This window comes from Balaenoptera acutorostrata, chromosome 1 (genome assembly GCF_949987535.1).
Source record: "Balaenoptera acutorostrata chromosome 1, mBalAcu1.1, whole genome shotgun sequence".
Classification (NCBI taxonomy): Eukaryota; Metazoa; Chordata; class Mammalia; order Artiodactyla; family Balaenopteridae; genus Balaenoptera; species Balaenoptera acutorostrata.
In genome coordinates, this window is record NC_080064.1 from 173,967,844 (window position 1) to 173,993,475 (window position 25,632).

Sequence of the window (25,632 nt, forward strand, 5' to 3'; positions counted from 1 at the left end):
CATCAAATGAAGAATGAGGAAATAAATAGTAATGCCAAGTGGTTCACAAGTTTACAGGGATACCAACACATTTACAACCTCCTGGTGAGAATTTAAATTGTATGCATTTCTGGAAATTAATTTTGTAGTATACAGAAACACTTTAAAAATGTGTGTAACTTTTGACTTCATTACTTATTTCTAAGAATTTGTTCTATGAAATAATGTAGGATTCATTTATCTGTTTTTGCTAGTATACCTTTTAGTTGTTTGTAATATTCTGGAAAGTTAAGGCACTAATAAGAGAGCAGGCCAAAAAAATAAACAAACCAAAAAAAAAAAAGTTCCAACTCACATAGAGCTTAAATGTTCATTGGAAAAGAGTGATACTAAATAACAAATAGATAAACATGTAAAATGGTAAGTGGTAATGAGTGATATGCATATAATTAAAGCAAAGTAAAATGGTATGTAGTGAGTAAATCCTATGTCATTCTGTGTAGTCAGGTTATAGTGCCCTGATGTGGTAGATTTCACCAGACATCAACTGGGGGAAGAAAGGAGGATGTTCAGCTCTCTGGAGGAGGAGTGCTGAGCATCTCAGGCAGAGAGAGCAGCAATTGCAAAGCCTCAAGGCATGAATATGCGTGGTAAGTTTGAGGAAGAGTGAGGAGCTCTGTGTGCTAGAGCAGGATATGTGAAGGGGAGGAAGACAGAGAAGTAACTAGTGGCTAGATCATGTAGGATTTTTTTAAGGCCAAAGCAAGCACTTTGAACTCTATCCTGAGAAATATGAAAAATTATTGGAGGATTTTAGTAAGAGTGACGTGACCTGATTTACATTTTTAAATAATCACTGTGGAAAAGAGCAGGGCATGAATGGAAACTCATTGAAATGTTGTTGCAGTGATTCAGCCAAAAGATGATACCAGATTGGGTTGAGGTGGTGACGGCAGAAGTGGTTATTAAATAGGTAGATTCTTAGTTCATCAGATAGAATCATCAGAATGTTCTTATGGACTGGATGTGATGAATGGGAGAAAGACAGGTATCAAATACTGAAAATTACAGGCCAATATCATTGATGAACACAGATGGAAAAATCTCCATCACCTATTTCTCTCCTTCTCTGCCCACCTCCCCTCTGGCAATCACCTGTTTGTTCTCTGTATCTGTAACTCTGTTTCTGTTTTGTTAAATTTGTTCTTTTATTCCATTGTGATGTCTTTGTCTGGTTTTGGTATCAGGATGATGCTTGCCTTGTAGGATGAGTTTTGAAGCATTCCTGCCTCTGAAATTTTTGGAAATAGTTTGAGAAGGATAGGGGTTAACTCTTCTCTACATATTTGGTGGAATTCACCTGTAAAGCTGTCTGGTCCAGAACTTTTGTTTTGGGGGAGTTTTTGTTTGTTTGTTTTGTTTTGTTCTTTTTACTGATTTAATTTGATTACTGGTAATTAGTCTGTTCATATGTTCTGTTTCTTCCTGATAAGTCTTGGGAGATTTTACATTCTGAGGATATTTTGTATTTTTGTGGTGTTGAGTGTAACTTCTTTTTCACCATTTCTGATTTTATTGATTTGGGCCCTCTTTTTTTCTTGATGAGTCTGCTAAAGGTTTATCAATTTTGTTTATCTTTTCAAAGAATCATTAATCTTTTCTATTGTTGTGGTCTCTATTTCATTTATTTCTGCTCTGATCTTTATGATTTATTTCCTTCTACTAATGTAGGGTTTTGTTTGTTTGTTTGTTTCTAGTTCTTTAGGTGTAAGGTTAGGTTGTTTGAGATTTTTCTTGTTTCATGAGGTAGGCTTGTATTACTATACACTTCCCTCTTATAACTGCTTTTGCTGTGTTCCATAGATTTTGGATCATTGTGTTTTTTATTTCATTTGTGTCCAGGTATTTTTCTTATTTCTTCTTTGATTTCTTCAATGATCCATTGGTTGTTAAATAGCATATTTTTTAGCATCCATGTTTGTGTTTTTTGCAGTTTTTCTCTTATAGCTGACTTCTACTCTCATAGTGTTATGGTCACAAAAGATGCTTGATATGATTTCAGTTTTCTTAAATTTACTGAGACTTGTTTGATGGCCTAGCATGTTATCTACCTTGGAGAATGTTCCATGTGCACTTGAAAAGAATGTGTATTCTGCTGCTTTTGGATGGAATGTTCTATATAGATCTATTAAGTCGTTTTATTCTAATGTGTCATTTTTGGCCAATGTTTTCTTATTGATTTTCTGTCTGGATTATCTGTCAATTGATGTACGTGGGGTGTTAAAGTCCCCTAATTTTATTGTGTTCCTGTTAATTTCTCCTTTGTGTCTGTTAATATTTGTTTTATGTATTTAGGTTCTCCTATGTTGGGTACATATATATTTCCAATTGTTACATCTTCTTCTTGGATTGCTCCCTTGATCATTATGTAATGTCCTTCTTTATCTCTTGTTACAGTCTTTGTTTTAAAGACTATTTTGTCTGATATAAGTATTGCTACCCTAGGTTTCTTTTGATACCCATTTGCATGGGGTAACTTTTTCCATCCCTTCACTTTCTGTCTGTGTGTGCCTTTAGATCTGAAGTGAGTTTGCTTGTAGATAGCATATATATGCACGTGTATTCATTCAGCCACTCTATGTCTTTTGATTGCAGCATTTAGTCCACTTACATTTAAAGTAATTATTGATATGTATGTTTTTATTGCCATTATGTTCATTGTTTTGATGTTGGGGGTGCCATTCCCTTCTGGCCTGCAGAATTTCTGCTAAAAATTCAGCTGATAGCCTTGCGGGAGTTCCCCTTGTGAGAGTTCCCGTGTATGTAACTTGTTGCTTTTCCCTTGCTACTTTTAATTATTCTCTCTTTATCTTTAATTTTTGCCATTTTAATTACAATGTGCCTTAGTGTGGTCCTCTTTGGCTTGATCCTGTTTGGGAGCCTCTGTGCTTCTGGACATGGATGTCTGTTTCCTTTTACAGGTTAGGGAAGTTTTCAGCTATTATGACTTTAAATCTGTTCTCTGCTCCTTTCTCTCTCTCTTCTCCCCCTTGAGACCCCTATAATGAGAATGTCAGTATGCTAGATGTTGTCTCAGAGGTCTTTTAAACTGACCTCATTTCTATTTTTTTTTTCTTTTTTCTGTTCAGCTTGAATATCTGTCTTCCAGCTTGCTGATCTGTTCCTCCCTATTATCGATCTACTGTTGATTCCTTCTAGTGTATTTTGCATTGCAGTTATTGTATTCTTCATCTCTGGTTCTTCTTCATATTTTCTAACTGTTAAAAAGTTTTGACTTCTCACTCTATTCATTTAATCTTTTCTCAAGTTCTTTGAAAGTCTTTACAATCACTACCTTGAACTTTTTATCTGGTAGATTGCCTATCTCCGCTTCACTTAGTTCTTCTGGGGTTTTATCTTGTTCCTTCATTTGGAACATATTCCTCTGTCACCTAATTTTGCCTAATTTATTATTTTTGTGTATTTGGTAGGTTGGTTACATTTCCCAACCTCAGAGAAGTCACGTTTTGTAGGAGACATCCTGTGCATCCCAGCAATGCACTCCTCTCTTATCACCAGCTCTATATGCTCTAGGGGTGCTCCCTATTTGGGCTGCATGGGTCCTTCTGTTGTAATGGGCTGACTACTGTGGGTGGTCTGGTGAGCATGGCTGGCACTGGTCTGGGTGGTTGCCAGGGCCTGCCTTGTGCACAGGCTGCCAGCCACTGGTTGGAGGGGCCAGGTCACAAGGCTGCTGGCTCTGGGGCCCCAGTTGTGTAGCAGGGCTAGTGTTGGCCAACTGGTAGGTGGAACCAGGTTCTAGAGTTGAGAGTTGCGTGGCTGGGGGTCCTGGATCTAGTGCTGATCTGCTTGAGGGTGGAGCCAGTTCCTGATACAGCTGGCTGTGGGGTTCAGGGTGTCCCAAAGCTGGTGTTGGCCTATTGGTGAGAGGGTCTGGATCCCAATATGGCTGGGGTTCCAAGGTGTCTTGGAACTGGTCTTGGCCTGCTGTTGAGCACAGCCAGGACCCAAGGAGTCTCAAGGCTGATGCCCTCCCACTGGTAGGTAAAATCAGGTCCTTGGGATAGTGCCAACACACTAGTGGGTGAAGCTGGGTCCTGGGGTCTTGGACTGTAAGACGCTGGGGTCCTGGAGTTTTTTGGCCCACTGGTTGGTGGGGCTGGGCCCCAGGGGGTCCTGGGTCTGGTGCCTATCCACTGTGGGTGATGGTGGTCCTAGGACTAGTGCCAACCCACTGGTGGACAGAGCCAGGTCCCAAGGTCTCTGGCTGCAGGGCCCTGGGGGTCCCGGGGCTAGTGCTAGTGCATTGGTATGAGGGGCCTGGTCCTGGGACCTCTGGTCAACATTGCTGGGTCTTGGGGCAGTTGTGGACTTAGGAGGTCTTAAGGCAGCAAGCCTGCTTGTTTGGTGGGGCCGTGTCTCTGCCTAGCTAGTTGCTTGGACTGAGTTGTCCCAGTTCTGGTACAGACAGGCTGGTGGGAGGGTTTGGGGCTGGTACTAATTGGGGCTAGAGGGAAGATTCTAAAATGGGGCTTACCAGCACCAGTGTCCATGTGATAGAACAAGTTCCCCACAATGGCTGCCACCATTGTCTGTGTCCCCAGGGTGAGCTCTAGTTGCCTCCTGCCTCTCCGGAAGGCTCTCCAAGATCAGCAGGTGGGTCTACCCCAGGCTCCTGTCAAATTACTGCTTCTGCCCTGGGTCTAGAGCATGTGAGATTTTGTGTGCACCCTTTAAGAGTGATTTCCTATTTCCCACAGTCCTCTGGCTCTCCCAAAAGTAAGACCCACTGGCCTTCAAAGCCAAATACTCTGGGAGCTTGTCTTCTCGGTGCAGAACCCCTGCACTGGGGAGCGCAATGTGGGACTCAGACCACTAGCTCCTTGGGGAGAACCTCTGCAACTGTAATTATCATGCCATTTGTGAGTAGCCCTCCCAGGGGTGTGGGTCCTGACTGTACTGGGTCTCTGCCCCTCCTACCCATCTGTTGTTGTTCCTTCTTTATATCTTTAGTTGTAGAAGAAGTTTTCTGCTAGCCTTCCAGTTTTTTCTCATCAATAGTTTCTCTGTAAATAGTTGTAATTTGGGTGTGCCCATGGGAGGATGTGAGCTCAAGGTCCTCATACTCCTACCATCTTGGCCACTCCTCTAGAATTTCTTGATTTGAATTCTGGCAATAGAGTCTTCTACTCTATATACTTTATTAGAAGAATCTTATGAAACCATATACTTTTTAGAGGCTGATTGATTTTAATCCTTTAAAAATATCTGGTGTTTATAAATTCTGGCTTATTGTGCAAAAATAGAAAATAATTTTGTGGAGGGGTGTTAATCCTTTTATTAGCTCATCCATATTTCTTCTTTATGTTTCTGAACCTGCCTTATTGTTAGTGTTATGCAATAATCATAGTTTCAATATTTAAAATGAAAATTGTTGATGGAAGTTTGTGCTGATTTTAAAACAGCAAAAAGAAAAATTATTTTAATACATTTCATTTTAATAAATTTACTTCCTCTAATCTCCAAATGTTTTCTTTGCAAAAGAGTATCTCTATTGATTAGATCCATGGGATATATTGTATATTAGAATTCTAGACGTCACTTGTTTGCAGGTTAACTTGTTTCCAACACACACATAAACCAGTATATAAACACAGAGAGAAGAAAAGAAAACTGATAAGTACATGTACTTATGCAAACTGGAATTTTTTTGCTTTGAATGTTGTAACGATTATTTAAACAGTTGCTGACATCAGTCCTGATATCCCACACTACACCCTCAGTTGAAGCAATGATTTCTGCAAAATACAGATGAAAGGAAATTTTATCTTGTTTTGTTTAGAAATTTCATAATAACTGACTATTTCCATGATCCAAGGGTATAGCTTTGAAATTAGCTTTATATTTCATTATGGTTTAAATATCATTAAGGAATAGTGATTTTAAAAAAGTAGTACCATGAGCAGGTAATATCAGAAGACTATGTGGCTTATTCTTTGTGTGTGTGTGTGTGTGTGTTAGTTTCTGCTTTATAACAAAGTGAATTGGCTATACATATACATATATCCCCATATCTCCTCCCTCTTGCATCTCCTTCCCACCCTCCCTATCCCACCCCTTTAGGTGGACACAAAGCACCAAGCTGATCTCCCTGTGCTATGCAGCTGCTTCCCACTAGCTATCTATTTTACATCTGGTAGTGTATATATGTCCATGCCACTCTCTCACTTTGTCCCAGCTTACCCTTCCCTCCCCCCCCCCCATGTCCTCAAGTCCATTCTCTATGTCTGCATCTTTATTCCTGTCCTGGCCTTAGGTTCCTCAGACCTTTTTTTTTTTTTTAAGATTCCATATATATGTGTTAGCATACAGTATTTGTTTTTCTCTTTCTAACTTATTTCACTCTGTATGACAGTCTCTAGGTCCATCCACCTCACTACAAATAACTCAATTTCTTTTCTTTTTATGGCTGAGTAATGTTCCATTGTATATATGTGCCACATCTTCTTTATCCATTCATCTGTCGATGGACACTTAGGTTGCTTCCATGTCCTGGCTATTGTAAATAGAGCTGCAATGAACATTGTGGTACATGACTCTTTTTGAATTATGGTTTTCTCAGGATTGGTGGGGATGTAAATTGATACAGCCACTATGGAGAACAGTATGGAGGTTCCTTAAAAAACTAAAAATAGAACTACCATACCACCCAGCAATCCCACTATGTGGCTTATTCTTTAGGAGTGACATTTGATTTTCAAACCAAATGCATTTAGGGCATTCTGTCACATGGCATGAGTTACTGGGTATTTGTGTGCATTTTTACAGCTAGCTTTTGCAAATATATAGATAGAACATACATCAATCCAGTTTTTATCCATTTGGAATAAGTGTTACATTTGCTCTGTGCACACATCACTCTTAATTTACCATAAGATTGAGTTTTAAGCAACTGAAATTCTAATCTGCTATTGTATTTCATATTGTACATTTAAATTTATTGTTGGTGTTATTGGGGCAGGCACAATGGCAAGAGTATCTGAGGAAGAAAGAAAAATATCTATTTCCATTTGATACAAAGAAGCAAAATAAATGTGGCAGCATCTCTGCCACAACTTCCAGCATGAGTCATGAGTGTTGACTGCACACCATGTCATGGAATCAGAGTTGGAAACAGTTTAGTGATCCACCCCTGCATTTCCAGATGCCTACTTTAAAGTCCAGAGAAATGAGATAACTTAAGATACGTAGTCACAGAAACTAGACTATGATTGGAATTCAAATCCCATGACTTACAGTTGAGCATGTTTTTCCATGATATGCACGCATTCTTATTAAGTAGCCTGTGCTGTCTTTGATTTGAAGCAACATAAGCTAAAGAAACTCCCTGTCTTTTAAAAAATTGAACTATAGTTGATTTACAATGTTTTATTAGTTTCAGGTGTACAGCAAGGTGATTCAGTTTTACATATATACTTTTTCAGATTCTTTTCCCTTATAGGTTATCACAAAGTATTGAGTATAGTTTTCTGTGCTATACAGTAGGTCCTTTCTGGTTATCTTTTTTATATATAGTAGTCCCTGTCTATTAAAGTTAGTTCAGTGTCTTACTTTCCTTCCAACTCATTCAGCCAGACTAACTTGTGGAAACTTTGCAGAATATATACTGAATTTTAGAGGGAATGTTGCTTTCCACTGTCATTTATTATTGCCTTGGCTCTTGTGATTGTTGTAGATTGCTTACATTATTCTTGAATAAACTCAGTGTGAGTTTTCTCTCATCTGAATACTATTCTAGCACCTAATCACACATATAAATAAAATAGAATTTTGTTGAAGTGCAGCTCATTTTACACAATGATGGAACTACCAGTTATACAGAAGGATATACTATATCAGTGAAATGAACATGCTGATATCCTATAGTTACCAGATAACATAGATCTTAAACCAATTCTCCACACCAATATCACATAGGTCTTTCTCTCTCTTTTTAAAAATTTCAGCATTATTCTTCATATTGAAATAATCTCTTAAGGTGTCATACTTATTGATACTAGGCAACTAGACTTTTCTACCCCATATGTGCGATAAGGGCCATTGATGTTTGATCCTGTTACTTTCAGTACCAATTTTTTTAATGAGTTAATTTTTTTGAGTCCTGGGAAAATATTATGCTTCCTTAAGAAATCCTCTCCATTCTGACTGCTGTTCCTGTGCTTCCTCTGTCACTGTTGTTTTTCAGCATTGCCATTCTTGGTGTGTCCTCATATCATTCCCCACCCCCCACCCCCCACCCCCCACCGGCTGCTGAATTGGGGGAGTTCTCACTGACCTGTTGCATTTTCATGTTTCAGATTGTAAACCTGGGGTGCAGAATATGTTACCTTTGGAAATCTTTTCCTATAACTATGATACCAGATCTTTGGGATTTGGGTCGTGTTCTTTGCTGCCTAGGAATAAGTGTAAGTGTATTCCAGAGCAGATTCATCATCTGTACACTAAAGATCCCAGTTTGATCACCTGGAAGACTTTAAATAGTGTTCAATTGGAAGTGTTTAACATGATCTGGAAGCCTGGATCAATACCAGCTACTAGTTTCCCCACTGCCTTTTGCACTAGACTAAGTGCTACTGAATGTGTCCTTTCATAATATCAACTAACTGAAAATAACTCACATTTTTGGAGCACTTCTATGTGGCTGGCCTTATTTTAAGTGCATTGCACATTTATCTCAATTGTTCCTCACAACAGACTTTTAACATCAGCATTTTATTATCTTTGTTTTACAGATGTGGACACTGAGGCCCAGAGAATGTGAGCCTTCTGCCCCAGTCGTACAGCTAGCACATGCGGGAGTCAGAGTTTGAACCCAAGTGGCTGGCTTGTACATCCTAGCTGCTTCACCCCACACTGTGCTCCTTTGTTTGGAAATATTATTTGCTTGCATTAATTACCTAGTGTAAGCTTCAAAGTTGGTATAAATTATGCTTCTGTTTTTATTTCTCCCAAATAGAATCTATTTTATCTTATCTAATCTATTTTACCATATTGTACACTTCTAAATCCTGATTTTTGGTTGCTAGAAGGCAAGCAGCACTTCATTTTTCTATGTGGAAATGATTTTTTTTTTTTTAAAGGAGAAAAGCCCCAATACTTACTTCTTTCACTAACTCTTACTATTGAGAAGATAGACCTACCTCAGAAATCCCTAACTGTAGTAATAGTTCACTTTTATTTGGCCTTGTTGGAGAAAAAAAATCTTCTGCGTATGTGATTTTTCTACATGATTAATCTTACCTTGCAAATGCCTATTCTAAAAAAAGTATAATATTTTGAAATATTTCTCTAATGACCACTTCCCTGTCTTCTTAAACAGAGAATAACAAGTTTAACAAAATCTTTCCTTTATGACTCAGAATCATCATGATAAATGTCGGTTATTTTACTATTTAATAACTTACCTCTGTCTACTTTTTAGTTTTTCTTTCTTTGATGTCATATCATCTGCTGTCATTTTTTTTTCTATTTTGAGTGGATTTCCTTCTAAAATACTTCTCCCTGCACACTAATCATATTTGCTACATCACGTATGCTGTGTTGATAATGAAACAATCACATTTACTAATATATACACATAAAATAAAAGTAAAAATGCATGACAGGAATAAAAATATAAGATTTAGTGAAATTTTTTATTATTATTTCTTCACTCAGAGGCATTGTTCCATCACTGTGAAATTATAGGGTATATTTGGGAGGTGCTGAGACTACCTGCTATGGGATCCCTGGATAAAGAAGATATTACTGAGTTCTGAAAATATGTTATAAATACAGAACTGAATATAGAAATATATATTTCTACATATGGAAATATAGAACTGAACACACAAGTCTCTTTTATAGTATGCTTTTTATCCTATTAACTTTCTGAAGTAGTTGTGACTCAAAAGCAAATTACACCATGCAGAATTCCTTTTACTTTTAAAGGATTTTGATAATTCTGTTGTTTAAGGGTTTGAGGTGAAGTAATGCGATGAGTACATCAGGCTTAACAAAGCTACACTACGCTGTTCACATAGTTAACAGTTGTTTAGAGATGCATTTTTACTTCTCGGTTTGTTCATGGCTTGAACATCCAAATGAAAAATAAACTGGAATCTTAATGGTAAGTTTATTGTTGAACTTTATCTAGTTGTGTGGGTGATGTGGATAACACATGTGCAAGACGATTCATTACTAATTATTTTGCTAAGAAGCATAATGTTGTGGGGCTATCTTATGTGCCATTATTGGGAGGGTGATCTTGATAGACTACCCATTAGATTCTTTCAACGCTTCGTTCCAAGACTGCCAGTGGTCCTCCAGCTTCTTATTAGATTAAGGCTGTGCTGAGATTCAGGAGCAGCTGGATCATGGGGAAATGTAGCTCCATGCTTATTACTAACAATGAACAATTCAACCTTGAGAAAACTATCCCAAGCCCACCCTAAGATCTCTTAGTGGCGTTTATGCCATTTATATCACTATTATCTTTTCCCATATAAAACACTTAGAACAGTCCCACCTCAAAAGCTTTAAACGTATTTTGAAAAGATATTATGAACATCTAAATTATCTTGGCAGAGCTTAAGCTGCTCATCATCACGACACAAGATAACTAGTATTTTTTGTGCAGTATATGTTTTTCATATTCCATATGTCATTTATTCATAAATTTACTTATTCACTCATTCAGTAAATACTGATTCAGTAGCTACTTTTCCTATTGCTATGCTACCTGTCAAGCTTATAGCCTTAAATGAGACAGAAAATTCACCCCGATGCCCTGATTTTCATCTAACCCTTCATCCTGTCTTGGTCATGTTCTCTGGAGGTCCTGTGATAGAGCATGTAACTTGTCTAATCTCAATCTGTCTAGGTTACTGTTTGACCAATGACCTTGAAATCATTTTATAAGGTTTGTTAGAAGTTCAGTCCTCTTATATATTAAGTTAAATAGTTTGATTTGACCTCTACATCGAACTATGTGTGGGCCATGCAGAAACTAAATTTTGATCTTATTGATACTGCCACAAATGTACATGTATTGAATTCAAGGCATTTTAAGAACCTATCAAAACCAATTTTCCTTATTAATAAAATTATGGAGCATGAGAATCTCCTGGAGGGTTGCAAAATGAGAATATATATCATTAAACCAAACAAAAATGGAGTATTGTACCTCAAAAAAAAGAGGTTGAGATTACTTGCTAATTTATTACTCTCTTCAGCAAGCATTTATGCAGGCCTAATTATGGTAGTGTTATGTGAAGAAAACCTGCAGACATTCATCTTGCCCTCTAGAAATGTATGATTTATCGTATAATTAGTATCTATTGAATACAGAAAGGTAAGAACTTGTTTATGTTCATTTGCTTCTGATTTTCTTTTCTGCAGCTTCCCTATATTTACTTACACTATGTTTTTCTAATCCTCATCAACACATTAGCACCTGTTTTTTGATGTTTCTTTGTTTTATTTTAGTCACACTCTTCCCTGTGCTTAGAGTTTAGAAACTCTTTACTATTCATCTTTCTGGGCATCTGTTCTCCTTTCTTGTATCTATACTCTGAAAAATTCCTCATGTGCCATAATTCAATTTACCTTTCTGGAAAGTAGTGCTAATAATATTTTCCTAGGCCACAGACTGCTGGAATAAAATGAATAAAGATGGTTGTAACAAGATAGGTGGGCCACCTGACTTTGAAATCCCCAAACAGATGTAATACATTGCTCTGCCCAGTGCTACCAGACAGGAACACCCAGGGATTCTGAACATGACCAAGGCTGTAAGCACCTGCTCATTATTATAGGCCAGCATTCTTCACAGATCCTCTTGCCATTTTAATTTTGTAAATAATCCACAAAAAGAAGACATAAGTGGCTGATGCTATTTAGAACTGCCAGCTCCCCCACTCAGCCTAGTTGAAGGCAAATTTATGGAAGTGGATTTCCTGAAAGTACTTTAAAGAAAAGTAAAAATCATTCAGTGTGTAAGTGATGAAGCACAATAGCTACCACCTGTTGAGTATCTACTATGCACAGGGTACTATTCCATCCTCTTCTTTATATATATTCTTATTTGATTTTCATACCAGCTCTGCAAGGTGGGTTTATTACCTTTATTAATGGATAGGAGAGTTACAGAGAATTTAAGTAACGAAAGCTAGTGGGTATCTCCAAAGGTTTTGTTCTTCCCACAATATCACACTACCTCCTGAGCTTTAATAAGAATCACAGAATATGTGGGTATATACTTAAAGCAGCTTATACTTTGAGAAGATCTTGACTTTGAACTAAAAGGATGCGTAAGTGATGAAAAAAATCCTCCTTTGTAGAAAAAGAACATTCTATGCAGGGAGAGACTTGATTGGGAGTGTGAACAAGATGACGGGGACACTTAATAACAGTCTTCTGGACACATGACAAAGAGGATGATTGGCAGTTGTCCTTTACTATTGACAAGATCAGTGGAGTGGAGGCTGGAGGTAGAAGAAGTTACCAATTAAAATATTTGCAAGATGCTAGATAATAATTAAAAGGGGCACTGTAGTACCCCATTACAGGTAAAATTTAACAATTAACTTATTATTAGACAATATAGGCATGGGAGTGAGGAGAGGAAGAGGGTTCTTATGCTTAGGTGGGCCATAGCAAGCAGTTTAGTGAGTCAGTACCAGCTGAAGTGTCAAAGTTACCAGTGATTGACAGCCGGAGATAGAGACAGATCCACATATTCCTGGAAATTCTGTAAGCATCCTAGAGTTAAAGAACCATTTTAGCTATTCATCTAAAAATAGAAATAAATCTATAAATTGTACATATAGATACACCAACAGATCAATAAATCTAACTTTTTGTATTTTCTATATACATGTATGCTTATGTTGGACTAAAAAGCTATCTTGAATAGTTCCATATTTTCTAGGCTTCAAGTTAGCAAACTAACTTGCAGTAATAATTCTACTGATCAAATTTTATTAACCCTTTTGTTGGAAGAAACTGTTGGCTGCTATAGAAGGATTGTGAGTATTACAGTATTATGTTCCAACTATTTCCCAGACTCCTGGGAAAATATAATGTTTTCATTGTCATATAAACCTCTACATAGTCCATATGTAGAATACTGTATACAGAGTAGTAAAAGCTAGAGCAGTCTGGCCAACCACAGACTGCAGGCTCACTTAGTGCAGCATAAATTGTTCTAGATGCCTTAACATTGCCTGTTAACATTGCCTCTAGTAATGATCCACATCATTAGAAAAATTGCTGATAGTATTGGATATTCATATTACAGGGCAGGGGGTGATGCAAGCAAGAACACTTTTTAAAAAAGTGCTATATAAATGCCAAATAGAATTGTTCGTGGAAGATTATTAACATATAGCAAAATATGTCCCATCTATAAAATGAAGGAACCAGATTCTGTGATTTCAGAAAAACCTTCAGTTTCAATGTTCCATAACTTTACATTCTCATGGGCTGGTCGCCACGCACTGTTGGTCATTGCACAGTCACTACCAGGAAGCAGAGCCATCTTAGTACCTTATGTGAAAGAGCTGAAAGAAGTACAAAGACAGGCTTTTCAGGATGCTGAGAATTCCAATGCAAGAATGTGTTCAAAAGGAACAAGATAAAATTCTACATGGCTATAAGTCAACAGTTTTAGAGGGAGCTTTTATATGTGTTTTTTTGTTTGTTTATTTTCATGAAACAGTGGAGGCACTCCATTTGGGAACGCTAATGGCTGCCCACGGCTACTTCTTTCCAATCTCGGATCATGTCCTCACACTCAAGGATGATGGTACCTTTTACCGGTTCCAAGTAAGTTTAATAAAAATATTCTTCAACAGTAAAAACAGGTCTGCATTTTCATTGTTTTCACAAAAATTTTGAAAATTATGACTTATTTTACTTTAAGCTAGTTAGACTCTAATGATTTGTGAAAACTAAATTGTGTGATATTTAAATTATATTTTATATAAAATGTTTAAGAAAAATTCAGACAGTCACAATGGAATTCAGGAAGATGAGAGAGTTCATCTGTAAGTAACATTTATTTGCTAGGAAGGAAGTTGAGAGATGTAACTAAATTTGTTACACTCTGGACCCTGCGTGATCCAGAGCCATCTACAGTCCAAGCAAATAGTCATGGGAATGCTTGAAGCTCCAGGATAGAATTTAGCTAATAAATACATGTCCTCTGCATGTCTGAGACCTTCTACAAGTCTATGAAGACTGACATGCATGATGCTTTGCGTGCATATACTCATCTGAGACAGGAAGCCACCTTAGATAACTTATAAACTGACAAGAGTCATTCTAGGTCATTTTCAAATGAGATACCTATAAAGAATAATCTTTCAGGAAATGATTGTGGACTCTAATTTCAGTTATTGAGCATTCAGTTGACACTTGAGTTTACAGTGGTTTACCTGAAGTGTATTCTACATTTCATTAGACATTATGGTTCATTAGTAACTGACTGGAAGATTCCAGCCTAGAAAATTAAGGCACATATAATGCCAGAGTTCAAACTCTAGGTATTTTCAGAGGATTCTTCCCATTGTCCAGCTTTTAGACACTGGAGCATTCTTCTCACTAGCTCTGAATGATTAGATGGTCTACATCTAAATAAAGTGACTTGGATGCCTAAGGACTTGCTTGGACTTTGCAGTTGAAAACAAAGGGAATATGTTTTAAAAAATTGTTCTCAAATATCATTGTCCTCCTAGAACACTCTCCCTGCCACTTCCTTAGGGCACGTCTATCCAAGGCAGATAATCATAGGACTTTCTGCACTGAATAGCTAGTAAATAAAGCAATCTCCTGAAACTGTGATACTGACCTAAGTATTCAAGCAATTTAAATTAGTTGAATCACTTAATTTTAAAAGGCTTTAAAATAATGAAGCTTTATCCTTTATAGAGTTAAATTTAAAGTAATGGTAGCTGAAAACAGCCTATTATTAAGTTAGAGTAACTTGTGGTCCTAAAGTTAGCATTTAAATAAATAGAAATTATTAGTGATTAGCAAACAAATTATGTATGTGTTACTAACACTTTTTGATTTTTTAAAAGGAGTTACTTTGCTATTGCAGGATTACATTTTCCATAAAATTTTATTTTCTTATACAAGTTTTTCATATGCAGACTCTAAGTAAACGTTAGGCCTAAAAAATTCTTACAAATTCTAAATGAAATGTATTTTTTTAACAAAAATACCAACTTTTATCCATCTTCGCTATCAATATTACAAGTAAAATCATCTGTGTATAAAATAATATATTTATAAGGGAAGCATTGAATATAGTCTATCTGCTGACAATTATCTAATTCAAAAATTTCCCTCAAAACAAACTAGCTGAGACATGGCCTAAAATTAGTGGTGATGTCTTGAATTTGTATAATTTACAACCTTTAACTCTGCTCTTGTCATTCCCAGACTGAAGTTAGTAGGCAGACAAGGTTTTATTGTCATGCTCATGGGTCAAAGATGAGCAAAGCTGGGAATGGATCACCCTGCATTCTGCAGAAAAGGGGAGACTGTTTTTAAAGAGCTTTACAACAAAGCAAGGGAATGAGTGCAAATGATAAACTAATTACATCACTACTAGGTATAGGCAGAAGATTATCAAGTTCAATATGCCTAAATAGATGATAGATGATAGATAATCTTTTAAATTACATGAATTAATGTTAAATATTAAATGTTAGATATTTTAATGACACATCCACATTCAAAATAGGATAGAAACATGACATATTTGTAAATCTAATAACCATACAATCTAAAACCCAAGGTTTTAAAAACAAACAAAAGAAACCCCAGAAAATTCAGGGATACTTTAATTCCTGCTACAGTGTCTACCAAGGCATTAATTAGTTTATATTTGAACAGCTCTAATAACAGAAAATACATTATTGTTCAAGGTGTTTACTTCCATTTTTGTGTTGGTTCCAAGCAGCATTAAGTTCTTTATTGCATTGAATTGAAATTCAACTCCATGGAAGGATTTTAGAAATCATGGGTTAAAATAGGAAACTTGCAATATTTTGTTTACAATTGCTCCGGTGAATGATTGAGATTCTAACCATCATTAGGAATCTAAAGAAGCTTTGGGGCATGAGTTTGAGGCAAACAGTACTCTTACTTTAATTTCACTGGTATGCCGCAGTAAATTTGTCTCAATTTTTCAATCATATGATTTTTGTATTTACTGTAAACTTGCAATTGTCTAATTTTCCTCCTTAGCTAACTGAAATTGAGTTCTGACCTGATTATACAGGTCACTTTCATGACTTTCATCACATTAGTATAGGTGCCAAAGGTTACCGAGCGATGGCTAGACAGTTTTGGATCTGTTTTATCACGGCTAAAGAAGCAAACTCTGAAAAGCAGAGAAACTCATATATTAAAATGTCCTAAAGCCTAGTTTAACTGTGAAAGTAAATTTTTAAATTCCAACAAACTATAAGGGTTTGTTATTTAAATTTTCTTTTACTATAAATCAAAATATTTTTCCTAGAAAAAAAACCTTGCAGTATTAGTGAAGAGTGTTGGTTTTGTGCCTTTTCCACATAATATCACAGGATAGAATAGCTTCATTCATTTATTTTTACAGTCAGGAAATTTTCACTAAAGTAAATGATAGAAAAATAAAGAAAAATTATAAGAATGCTATTGAAAACATTCCTTGTGGTTTTGAGAAAAAAGTATGTGTCTGACCAGTCTGACTAGAGTATATATTTTTAGAGTTAGATAAATAGATATGCATACGCATGCGTGCACACACACACACACACACACACACCCCTCCCAAAATAAAGAAGCAACCCAAAGGGAATAATGCATTCTATGAGAAGTATCTCAAAAACTAGCAGCCCACATGAAAGGAAGGTTTTTAACTACTTTGTTTCTCTATGGTTCTCCTAGAGTAGTGACCCAGTTTTACTCTCAGACTAGGTTAAGTGGATTCATTTGCCAAGGAGGGGGTGCTGTATAAAGCCTCGATCCCCTTTTATCTAATGCTTCAACTTTTTTACCCTCTAAATGTCTTCTGTCACTTTGTTCACATATATACAAAATTAGTATTAGTAGCCTTCCTTATGATACTGGAGCAATTCCCAAGAAAGCATAGAGGGTAAATCAAATCCCCTGGGAGTCCTAAACACTTTGGAAGGGCTCTCTCCCAGAGATTCAAGCAGTTCTCCCAATTACCCTTTTCCCCTCCTTGAGAATCCCTCTTCTAGAAGGCAGAATTATCAAACAGGTAATCAGAGATTACCCTAAATATGCTTGTTACACACAGATTGTTAATATAATTGACTAATAAATATAATTAAGCCCACAAGGCTGATGTCTGTAGTCACTGTTCCATTGAAGCCCAGAGCCATCATCATCCAAGGAAACAGTTTGAAAGAGTAGACTGGTGGTGATGGGAGTATCCTCGGGGTCTGGAGCCAAGCATGTCCTGCCATCAGGGCTAGAAAAGCCCTGTCAGAAAATATAACATGCTGATGATAATAATTGGGTTTTCTCGATCAGACATTTTCTTTGTAGTTTCATCAATCAGTTTCTAGAATTTCACAGAATCATGTATCTGTCTATTGTTAAGCAATCAACTAAGATATTAGTTTAAAAAAAATCATCTCTGGGCTTCCCTGGTGGCGCAGTGGTTGAGAACCTGCCTGCTAATGCAGGAGACGCAGGTTCGGGCCCTGGCCTGGGAAGATCCCACGTGCCGCGGAGCGGCTGGGCCCGTGAGCCACAGTTGCTGAGCCTGCGCGTCTGGAGCCTGTGCTCCGTAGCGGGAGAGGCCGCGATGGTGAGAGGCCCGCGCACCGCGATGAAGAGTGGTCCCCACTTGCCACAACTAGAGAAAGTCCTCGCACAGAAACGAAGACCCAACACAGCCAAAAATAAATAAATTAATTAATTAATTAATTTAAAAAAAAAAAAAGTAACTGAAGTGAAAAACCAATTGAGGACACAAAACAAGGCAAAAATATTAAAAAAAAAAAAAAAAAATCATCTCTGACTTGTGCAGTTTAAAAATTTAGAGTAGTAAGTGTCTCTATCAAGAAATATTTTTTAAAGTGAGAGGGAAAAGTTGTTTTAATCTAGCTGGATAATGTTGAGAGCTGCATTATATAATTAATAGAACCAAGCAAATGATTGCCAGATCTTAAGGAAAGATTCTGATGGTTGAGCTTTTGGATCTACTGAGGGCAATGATGAAATACATAAATCATAAAAAACAATTTGCTAAATTTAAACATATCTCTTCATGAGTCTTCCTGAATATAATACTTTGCTTTCAGTCTTTGTGGATTAACACTTTTTATTTGAATAATGCAATCAGTCCTTTTACCTTTTTGTCAGATGACATACAATTGTAGCAAATGTACACTGTTTTAAATACCTGCTGGCGCTGCACCTATTTGGAGGCTGAACAATTGCTTAGCAAAGTAAATGTAAAAGAAAAACCTTACAGTGCCTCTCTGAGTACTTTTTCTGGATAATAAAACATACATTGTTAGCACACTATTCTAGATAATTGCTGAAGATAAACACAGCTCATAAACCAGGAACCCCACTAATTCTTTATGTGCCTAACCTAAGTTCCACTTCTTTTCATTCCACAGACACCCTATTTTTGGCCATCAAATTGTTGGGAGCCAGAAAACACAGACTATGGTCAGTGCAATATCTCCTCATTTTATTATTGACAACTAGTGTGTATGGATGAACCCATGCTTGCATTTTATTATTTGTCACTGAGAAAAGAAAACCACAGTTTTCAGTATGGGACTAATATTTCTAACATTGAATTTATGAATGGCCTTGTTTGGAAAGTCACCAAACCTGCTGGCAGCTTATTCCATGTTATAGTGCCCCCTGTGACTATTAAAAAATTACTTTCTTCTGAATAGATGAAAGAGCTATAAACAAGCTTAAAAGGGTTATTATTTTTTTTTTTTCTGTACCACCTTGGTCTACTAGAAAGTGTAACAAAGGGGCTCAGAGAGCCAGAGTTTTAGTTCACCTCTCCTATTTAGCTATGATTTGTGGTAAATCCCTTGCCTTTCCCAGACTCCATTTTTCTCACTATTATTTGAGGCATCCTATGATTCTATAAGCAGAAGGTTTTGTTAAACATGAAAGGCCAAATGCAAGCAAAAGGAAAGATACAATAGGAAATTTAATCATAATGAATCAACTTCAGTCAACTTAGAATGAACTCAGTTCAACAACCATGATTTTAGTTAAGCTCTTCAAGGAAATAGGCCCCTAATAGCTGCTCATCTTCTTACATCTTCCTGAAGGCTACAGTTTTCAAAAATAATATTGTATGTATGGTTTTTAAATGTCATTTCTACAAGTATTCATTGAGGATTTGTTCCAATGCAAAACATTATAGTAGGTGCTGGGATAACAAGGAGACTCTGACTTTATCTACACTGTTGAGTAACTCATAGGCTAGACGAGAAAAGGGAATTATACAGAAGGAGTTGCTGTGAACTGCTGAGTGAATATTATAGTGGTATGTATAAAATATATGGAAATTTAAAAGAATAAGAGAGTGACTTTGAGGGTTTCCAGAGTGATTCCACAAAAGAACTGAGGGCATCTGAGTTGGATTTTAAAGGAGGGGAGATTTTTCAGGAAACAAGGCAGAGAAGGCATTTGGGGCAGAGTGCCAGCGTGTTCAAAGACAGAAACTTCACAGCAGTCTGGCTTTTGTTGGCTCTTGGAGAGACATTTTGTAAGAAAACCATAGGAAAGCCCATGGAGTCATCCCTCATTTTTGTCATTTCAGAAAGTTGAATTTCATAGTTCATCCAAGGGTGGTCAGGTGCCAACCAAAGACTCAAACTAACATAATTTATGGAAGACAATCTAAAAACCAGAATACTGAACCATTAATAGAGAGAACAGACGATTCCTTTCCAGTAGTGGGAATGTTGATTTTTTTTCATCCAGGGTACACATTCTTCAAAACTGACGCAAAACTTCTTCAAAACTTTCTTCTTTGGAGAAAGAAGTTAATTAAAAAAAAAAAAAAAATACTGCCGATTTGTGGATCTGAGTTGGAGAACTTTGTGATGTATTTTGTCCAACCTGGGATGATACCTGGGAATTATTTCACCAAAGAGTATGAAGTTCTAGTGGAGAAAATACCTGGACACCTGAGAAGGAGCTCATGGAGGAAAACCCAGGTGTTGGAGGCAGACAGACCTGACCACAGACACTGCCACAACGATGTACCACATACTAACTGTGTGACTTTGGGCAAGCATGTAACATCTCTGAGCCTCAGTCTGCTCACTTTTCAAGCAGAAATAATAATATTGACTTTCTAAAGTTGTTGAAATAACCCAAATTAATATGCCTTAAAAAACTGGTATTGCTCCTCTCATACTTAATAAATCAAAATTGTTTTCGGTCATCATCATTATTGCGTGACAGGTAAACTGCCTCTGTTCCTTACAGAAAAGCAAATTCTTAATGTTCTCTTAGTCCATATTTTGTGTTTTTCATAAATGTTAGGGTTCCCAATTGCAGTTCATGTTTCAACACTTCACAGTAGATTAATGTTTCTGTGGTAAGGCCAAGGAAATGGCATGGCTTACACAGAAAATCATTTACAGAACATCCCTCAAAGTCAGTCATCTCAAAATTATTAATGTCATTCAATTTAACATTAGCTCTTATTGGTGTCCATTTCAAAGGGAATCATCTTCTAAACTTTCTCCCGAAACCTGGAGAGCCTGCAATTTTTAACTAAAAATAAGCATAGTCTTTATTATTCTATTTGTTTCCCCCCCCCGAATAAACATATACCTGTTTATGTCTCATTTGCTTGGATTATATACAAGTGAAGAATAAAATAATTACTCAATAAAAAGTTATAGAAAAAATGAGAGGAAGTGAAATGATAATGATCTCAGACACTGTACCACTCCTACAGGCAATGATGCTTTGTCTTCTATGATTTTTCTTTTTAGGTGCAAGTATAGAAGCAATTCAAATTATCCAACTTCGAATTTTCTGCCACCGTTTATTTAAAGAACATTTATAAAGTATGAACACTTGCTTATAAAGAGGATGTTGATACTGTGATGTAGTTGGGTGTGAGGCCCAATAGAAATAATAGTGATTACTTAGGTTGTTTATTCTGAGACAGCTTGGGGCAGACAGGAGTTTATTGCTTAAAGCAGGTTTAAAGAATGGTTTCTTATATTCTATTAGTATCTACTGTCTATTTCCATCACCAATTCAAACTCACTAGGAAGTCTCTGCAGAACATAAACCTCTTAGATCAGTTTATGTGGAAAAACACTTTTCCATGGTTACCTTGGTTTTGTAGAAAAATAGAATATGTTGATCATGTTTAATGACTAAGACAAGCCAATATGGACTAAAGGGCTATGAAAAAACACCGTACTTTGAAAATCAAGTTGTGTGAGATTTCTGATATTGTTCACCCAAGTACAAAAAAATATTCCAATCCAAGCCAATTAAAATGGAGTCGGGAATGGACTTCCCAGGTGTATTTGCATCAAGAATCATCTAGTATAAAGGGATTGCCATGAGGGCTGGAGGCCAAGACACGAGGAAGTTTAAAAGAACTGTGATAAGAAGTAGAGACAGTAGTGGTGGTAGCAAACTAAAACAGAAGCGAGAGACAGGAAGTTCACTGGTATCTCTAAGCACACACATTGCACATTGATGTTCCTACAGATGATCACACATTGACCAGTGTCTTTCGTCTGGCTCCTTTTGAGGGTTAAATCTCCAATGTTCATATAGGACTTGAACCCCAAGAAATCAAAATTTCCAATAAAGACAGGAGCTGACCCTATACTTGTATGACTCACGTCACTCACTTCACCGAAATCCTAGCCCTGTTGGAGCATGTCTTTATTGAATACTTTTATATTTTGTCCATTGTAGAATTTTTTGCAGTTTTATTTTTTCATATATTACATTAAAGTATTATTTTTCTTGATTAGTGAGTTTTTTGGCACTCCCTTGACTTTTGCCCCCTAGGCAAGTGCCATACTCATCTCATCGTAGGGCCAACTGAGACCAACATATGACAATTGCAGAAAGGCAGAGGTGTTCTCAACATAAGGACCTTTTAACAATGAAAATTGTCCGGAACTTGCATTATCTTGTAGGATGATGGTTGTGCCTCCGAAAACATTCAACCAAAGGCCTGTATTTTCTCCAGGATGTTGTGAGGTCTTTCAAGCCTAGGAAGAGAGACTCCACTTACTGACCCTAAGAACTAGACATCACTAAGTCCCACCTGTCAAAACCATGCTGAAATAATATTAGAGTTCTGGTTGGCCAACCATAGCAATTGTATGCTAACATATAATAATCACAGCAGCTTTGAGATAAATAGTAATTTTTTCCTTCAGGGACAGATTTTAAGTTGGTTAGTTAACATTTTGGTATAAAGATTGCTATAACCAAATACTGCATTTTGGGGATGGATGACAAGGAATTTATGATTAATTAGAGAGATTGAATACACAAGAAATCAGTGAACTTTAAAATAAATGCGTGAGCAAAATCAAATTAATAGCATATATAACTTCATGTCTGTGTCTTAAATCTTAGTTGACAAAATACCAATGCCTTAAATCTTTGTATATTAATAATTCCATGATATATAATATTGAAAAGCTGAGAATTCAAGATTTGGGGGAAAATAGAAGAACTTCACTTTTCTAAAAATTAGTTTGTTTCTTGACCTAAGACACTGAAATGCTTTCCAAAATATTCATCCCATTAATAAAATTGTGTGGTGTAGTGCGGTTCCTACTTCATTCTCTTTGGCACTTAAGTTTTAAGTTGCTTGTTTCATAAGACCTTTAATAGAGCCTCTACAGTTCTATGTAATAGTCCTACATAGAACACCTAAAACCTTTGCCGTTCACTTTTGATGACTCTATCCCTGCTATGTCTATTTTTGAAGTAGATGTTAGTGGCTCCTAAAACCATGTTTTAGAGAAGAATTTTTTAAATTTCTGTTTTGGGAACAGTTTTAAGTATACAAAAAATTGAACAGAAAGTAGGAGAATTCCCCTAAACCACCTCAATACCACCCACACTCTTTCCTATTATTAATATGTCACATTAGTGTAGTAAATTTGCTACAATTGATGATCCAATATTGAAATATTATTATTAACTAAAGTCCATAGTTTACATGAGAGTTCACTCTTTGTATTGTGCATTCTGTGGGTTTTGACAAATGTATAATGACATATATCTACCATTGCCCTAAAATTTCCCAGAGTTCTACCTGTTCATCTCTCCCTCTCTCCTCCTGAACTCCTGTCAACCACTGCTATTTTTACTATCTCCTTAGCTTTCCCTTTTACAGAATGTTATATAGTTGGAATCACATAGAATGGAGCCTTTTCAGATTAGCTTTATTCACTTTAGTTCCTTCTGAGTCTTTGAATGCAGTTGAAGAACATCTTGGATGTCCATTTGTTCCAGCACCATTTGTTGAAAGCACTATCCTTTCTCCATTGAATTGCCTTTGATCCTTTGTCAAATATTGGTTGACTATATTTATGTGGGGCTATTTCTATTCTGTTCCATTGATCTATTTGTCTATTCTTTCTCTAATACAGCACTGTCCTGATTACTATAGATTTATAGTGTGTCTTGAAATTGGATAGTGTCAGTCCTCTAAATTTGTACTTCTCCTTCAGTATTATGTTATATATTCTGGGTATTTTGCTTTCCAAAAACTGTAGGATCAGTTTTTCAATACCCACAAAATAACCTGCTGGAATTTGGGATTGCAGGTCAAATTAGAAATAACTGACATCTTGACAATATTGAGTCTTCCTATCCATGAACATGGATTATCTTTCCATTTATTTATTTCTTCTTTGATATTTTTCATCAGAATTTGGACTTTTAATAAAGATCTAGTACTCATTTTGTTAAATTTATACCTAAGTACTTTTTCTTTTTATTTAGCACACTATTTACAGTTGTGTGCTAATGTAAATGGCATCATATTTTTAATTTCAAATTCCAAATACTCATCACTGATTTATAGAAAAGCAAATTTTATAACATTAACTTGCTATAATCACTTTTTAGTTCGAAGAGTTTTTTAGTTGTTTCTTTGGATTTTTCTGTACAGACAAATATCTGTCATCTGTGAACAAAGACAGTTTTCTATTTTCCTTTTCAAACTATATACCTTTAATTCCTTTTTTCTTGTCTTATGGCATTAGCTAGAATGTCTTGTAAGATGTTGAATAGGAGTGGTGCAAGGGGACATCCTTGCTTTGTTCCTCACCTTAACAGTAATGCATCTAGTTTCTAACCATTTATTATCATGTTAGCTCTAGGTTTTTTGTAGATGTTCTTTATCAAGTTGAGGAAGTTTCCTCTCCAATCCTAGTTTTTTGAGAGTTTTATTTACTTATTTGTTTTTGTTTGTTTATAATCAGTACTATATTTCATCAAATACTTTCTTTGCATTTATTGACATGATCATATGGTTTTCCTTCTTTATTCTGTTGATATGATGGGTTACCTTAATTGACTTTTAGTCAGCCAGTCTTTCATAACAAGAATAAATCTCACTTGGCTATGGTGTATAATTCTTTATATACATTGTTGGATGTGATTTGCTAATATTTTATTGGGGATCTTTTTAAAATTGAAGTATAGATGATTTACAGTGTTTTCATGTGTACAGCAAAGTGATTCAGTTATATACACATGTATATATATATATTATATAAAAAACACACATATATTCTTTTTCAGATTCTTTTCCATATTAGGTTATTACAAGATATTGAATGTGGTTCCCAGTACTAAACAGTAACACTTGTTGTTTATCTGTTTTATATATAGTAGTGTGCATCTGTTAATCCTCAATTTCTAATTTATCCCTCCCCCACCCCATTGGAGATCTTTGCATTTATGTTCATGAGAACATTGATATGTAGTTTTCCATTCTTGTAATGCCTTTTTAGGTTTTGGTATTAGGATAATACTGGCCTCATAGAGTAAGTTAGGAAGTATTCCTTCTGCTTCTATTTTCTGGGAGCAATTGTGGAGAATTGGTATTATTTCTTCCATTTTAATGTTTGGTAGAATTCACCAGTGAAACCATATTAGCTTTGTGCTTTCTGTTTTGGTAGGTTATCAATTACTGATTAAATTTCTTTAATCGATGTAAGCCTATTCATATTATCTTTTTCTCCTTGTGTCGGTATTGATAGATTGTGTCTTTCAAAAAATTGGTCTGTTTTATCTAGGTTTATCTGTTTATCAAAACTGTGAGCTAGAGTTGTTTATAATATCCCTTTATTATCTTTTTAAAATCAATGGAATCAGGGGCTTCCCTGGTGGCGCAGTGGTTGAGAATCTGCCTGCCAATGCAGGGGACACGGGTTCGAGCCCTGGTCTGGGAAGATCCCACATGCCGCAGAGCAACTGGGCCCGTGAGCCACAACTACTGAGCCTGCGCGTCTGGAGCCTGTGCTCCGCAACAAGAGAGGCCGCGATAGTGAGAGGCCCGCGCACCGCGAT

At 36.3% G+C, this 25,632-nt stretch overlaps 1 protein-coding gene across 5 annotated transcripts in view; it reads left to right on the forward strand.

Moving 5' to 3' along the window:
• The window catches only part of RGS7 (regulator of G protein signaling 7), a 584,795-nt gene that overhangs the window by 427,064 nt on the left and 132,099 nt on the right, over window positions 1-25,632 (forward strand). For all 5 annotated transcript variants that reach the window (XM_057553541.1, XM_057553532.1, XM_057553519.1 and 2 more), the window contains 2 exons: window positions 13,760-13,866; window positions 18,690-18,741. In XM_057553541.1, the coding sequence (XP_057409524.1) occupies window positions 13,760-13,866; window positions 18,690-18,741 (159 nt within the window). The remainder of the gene's footprint in view (window positions 1-13,759; window positions 13,867-18,689; window positions 18,742-25,632) is intronic.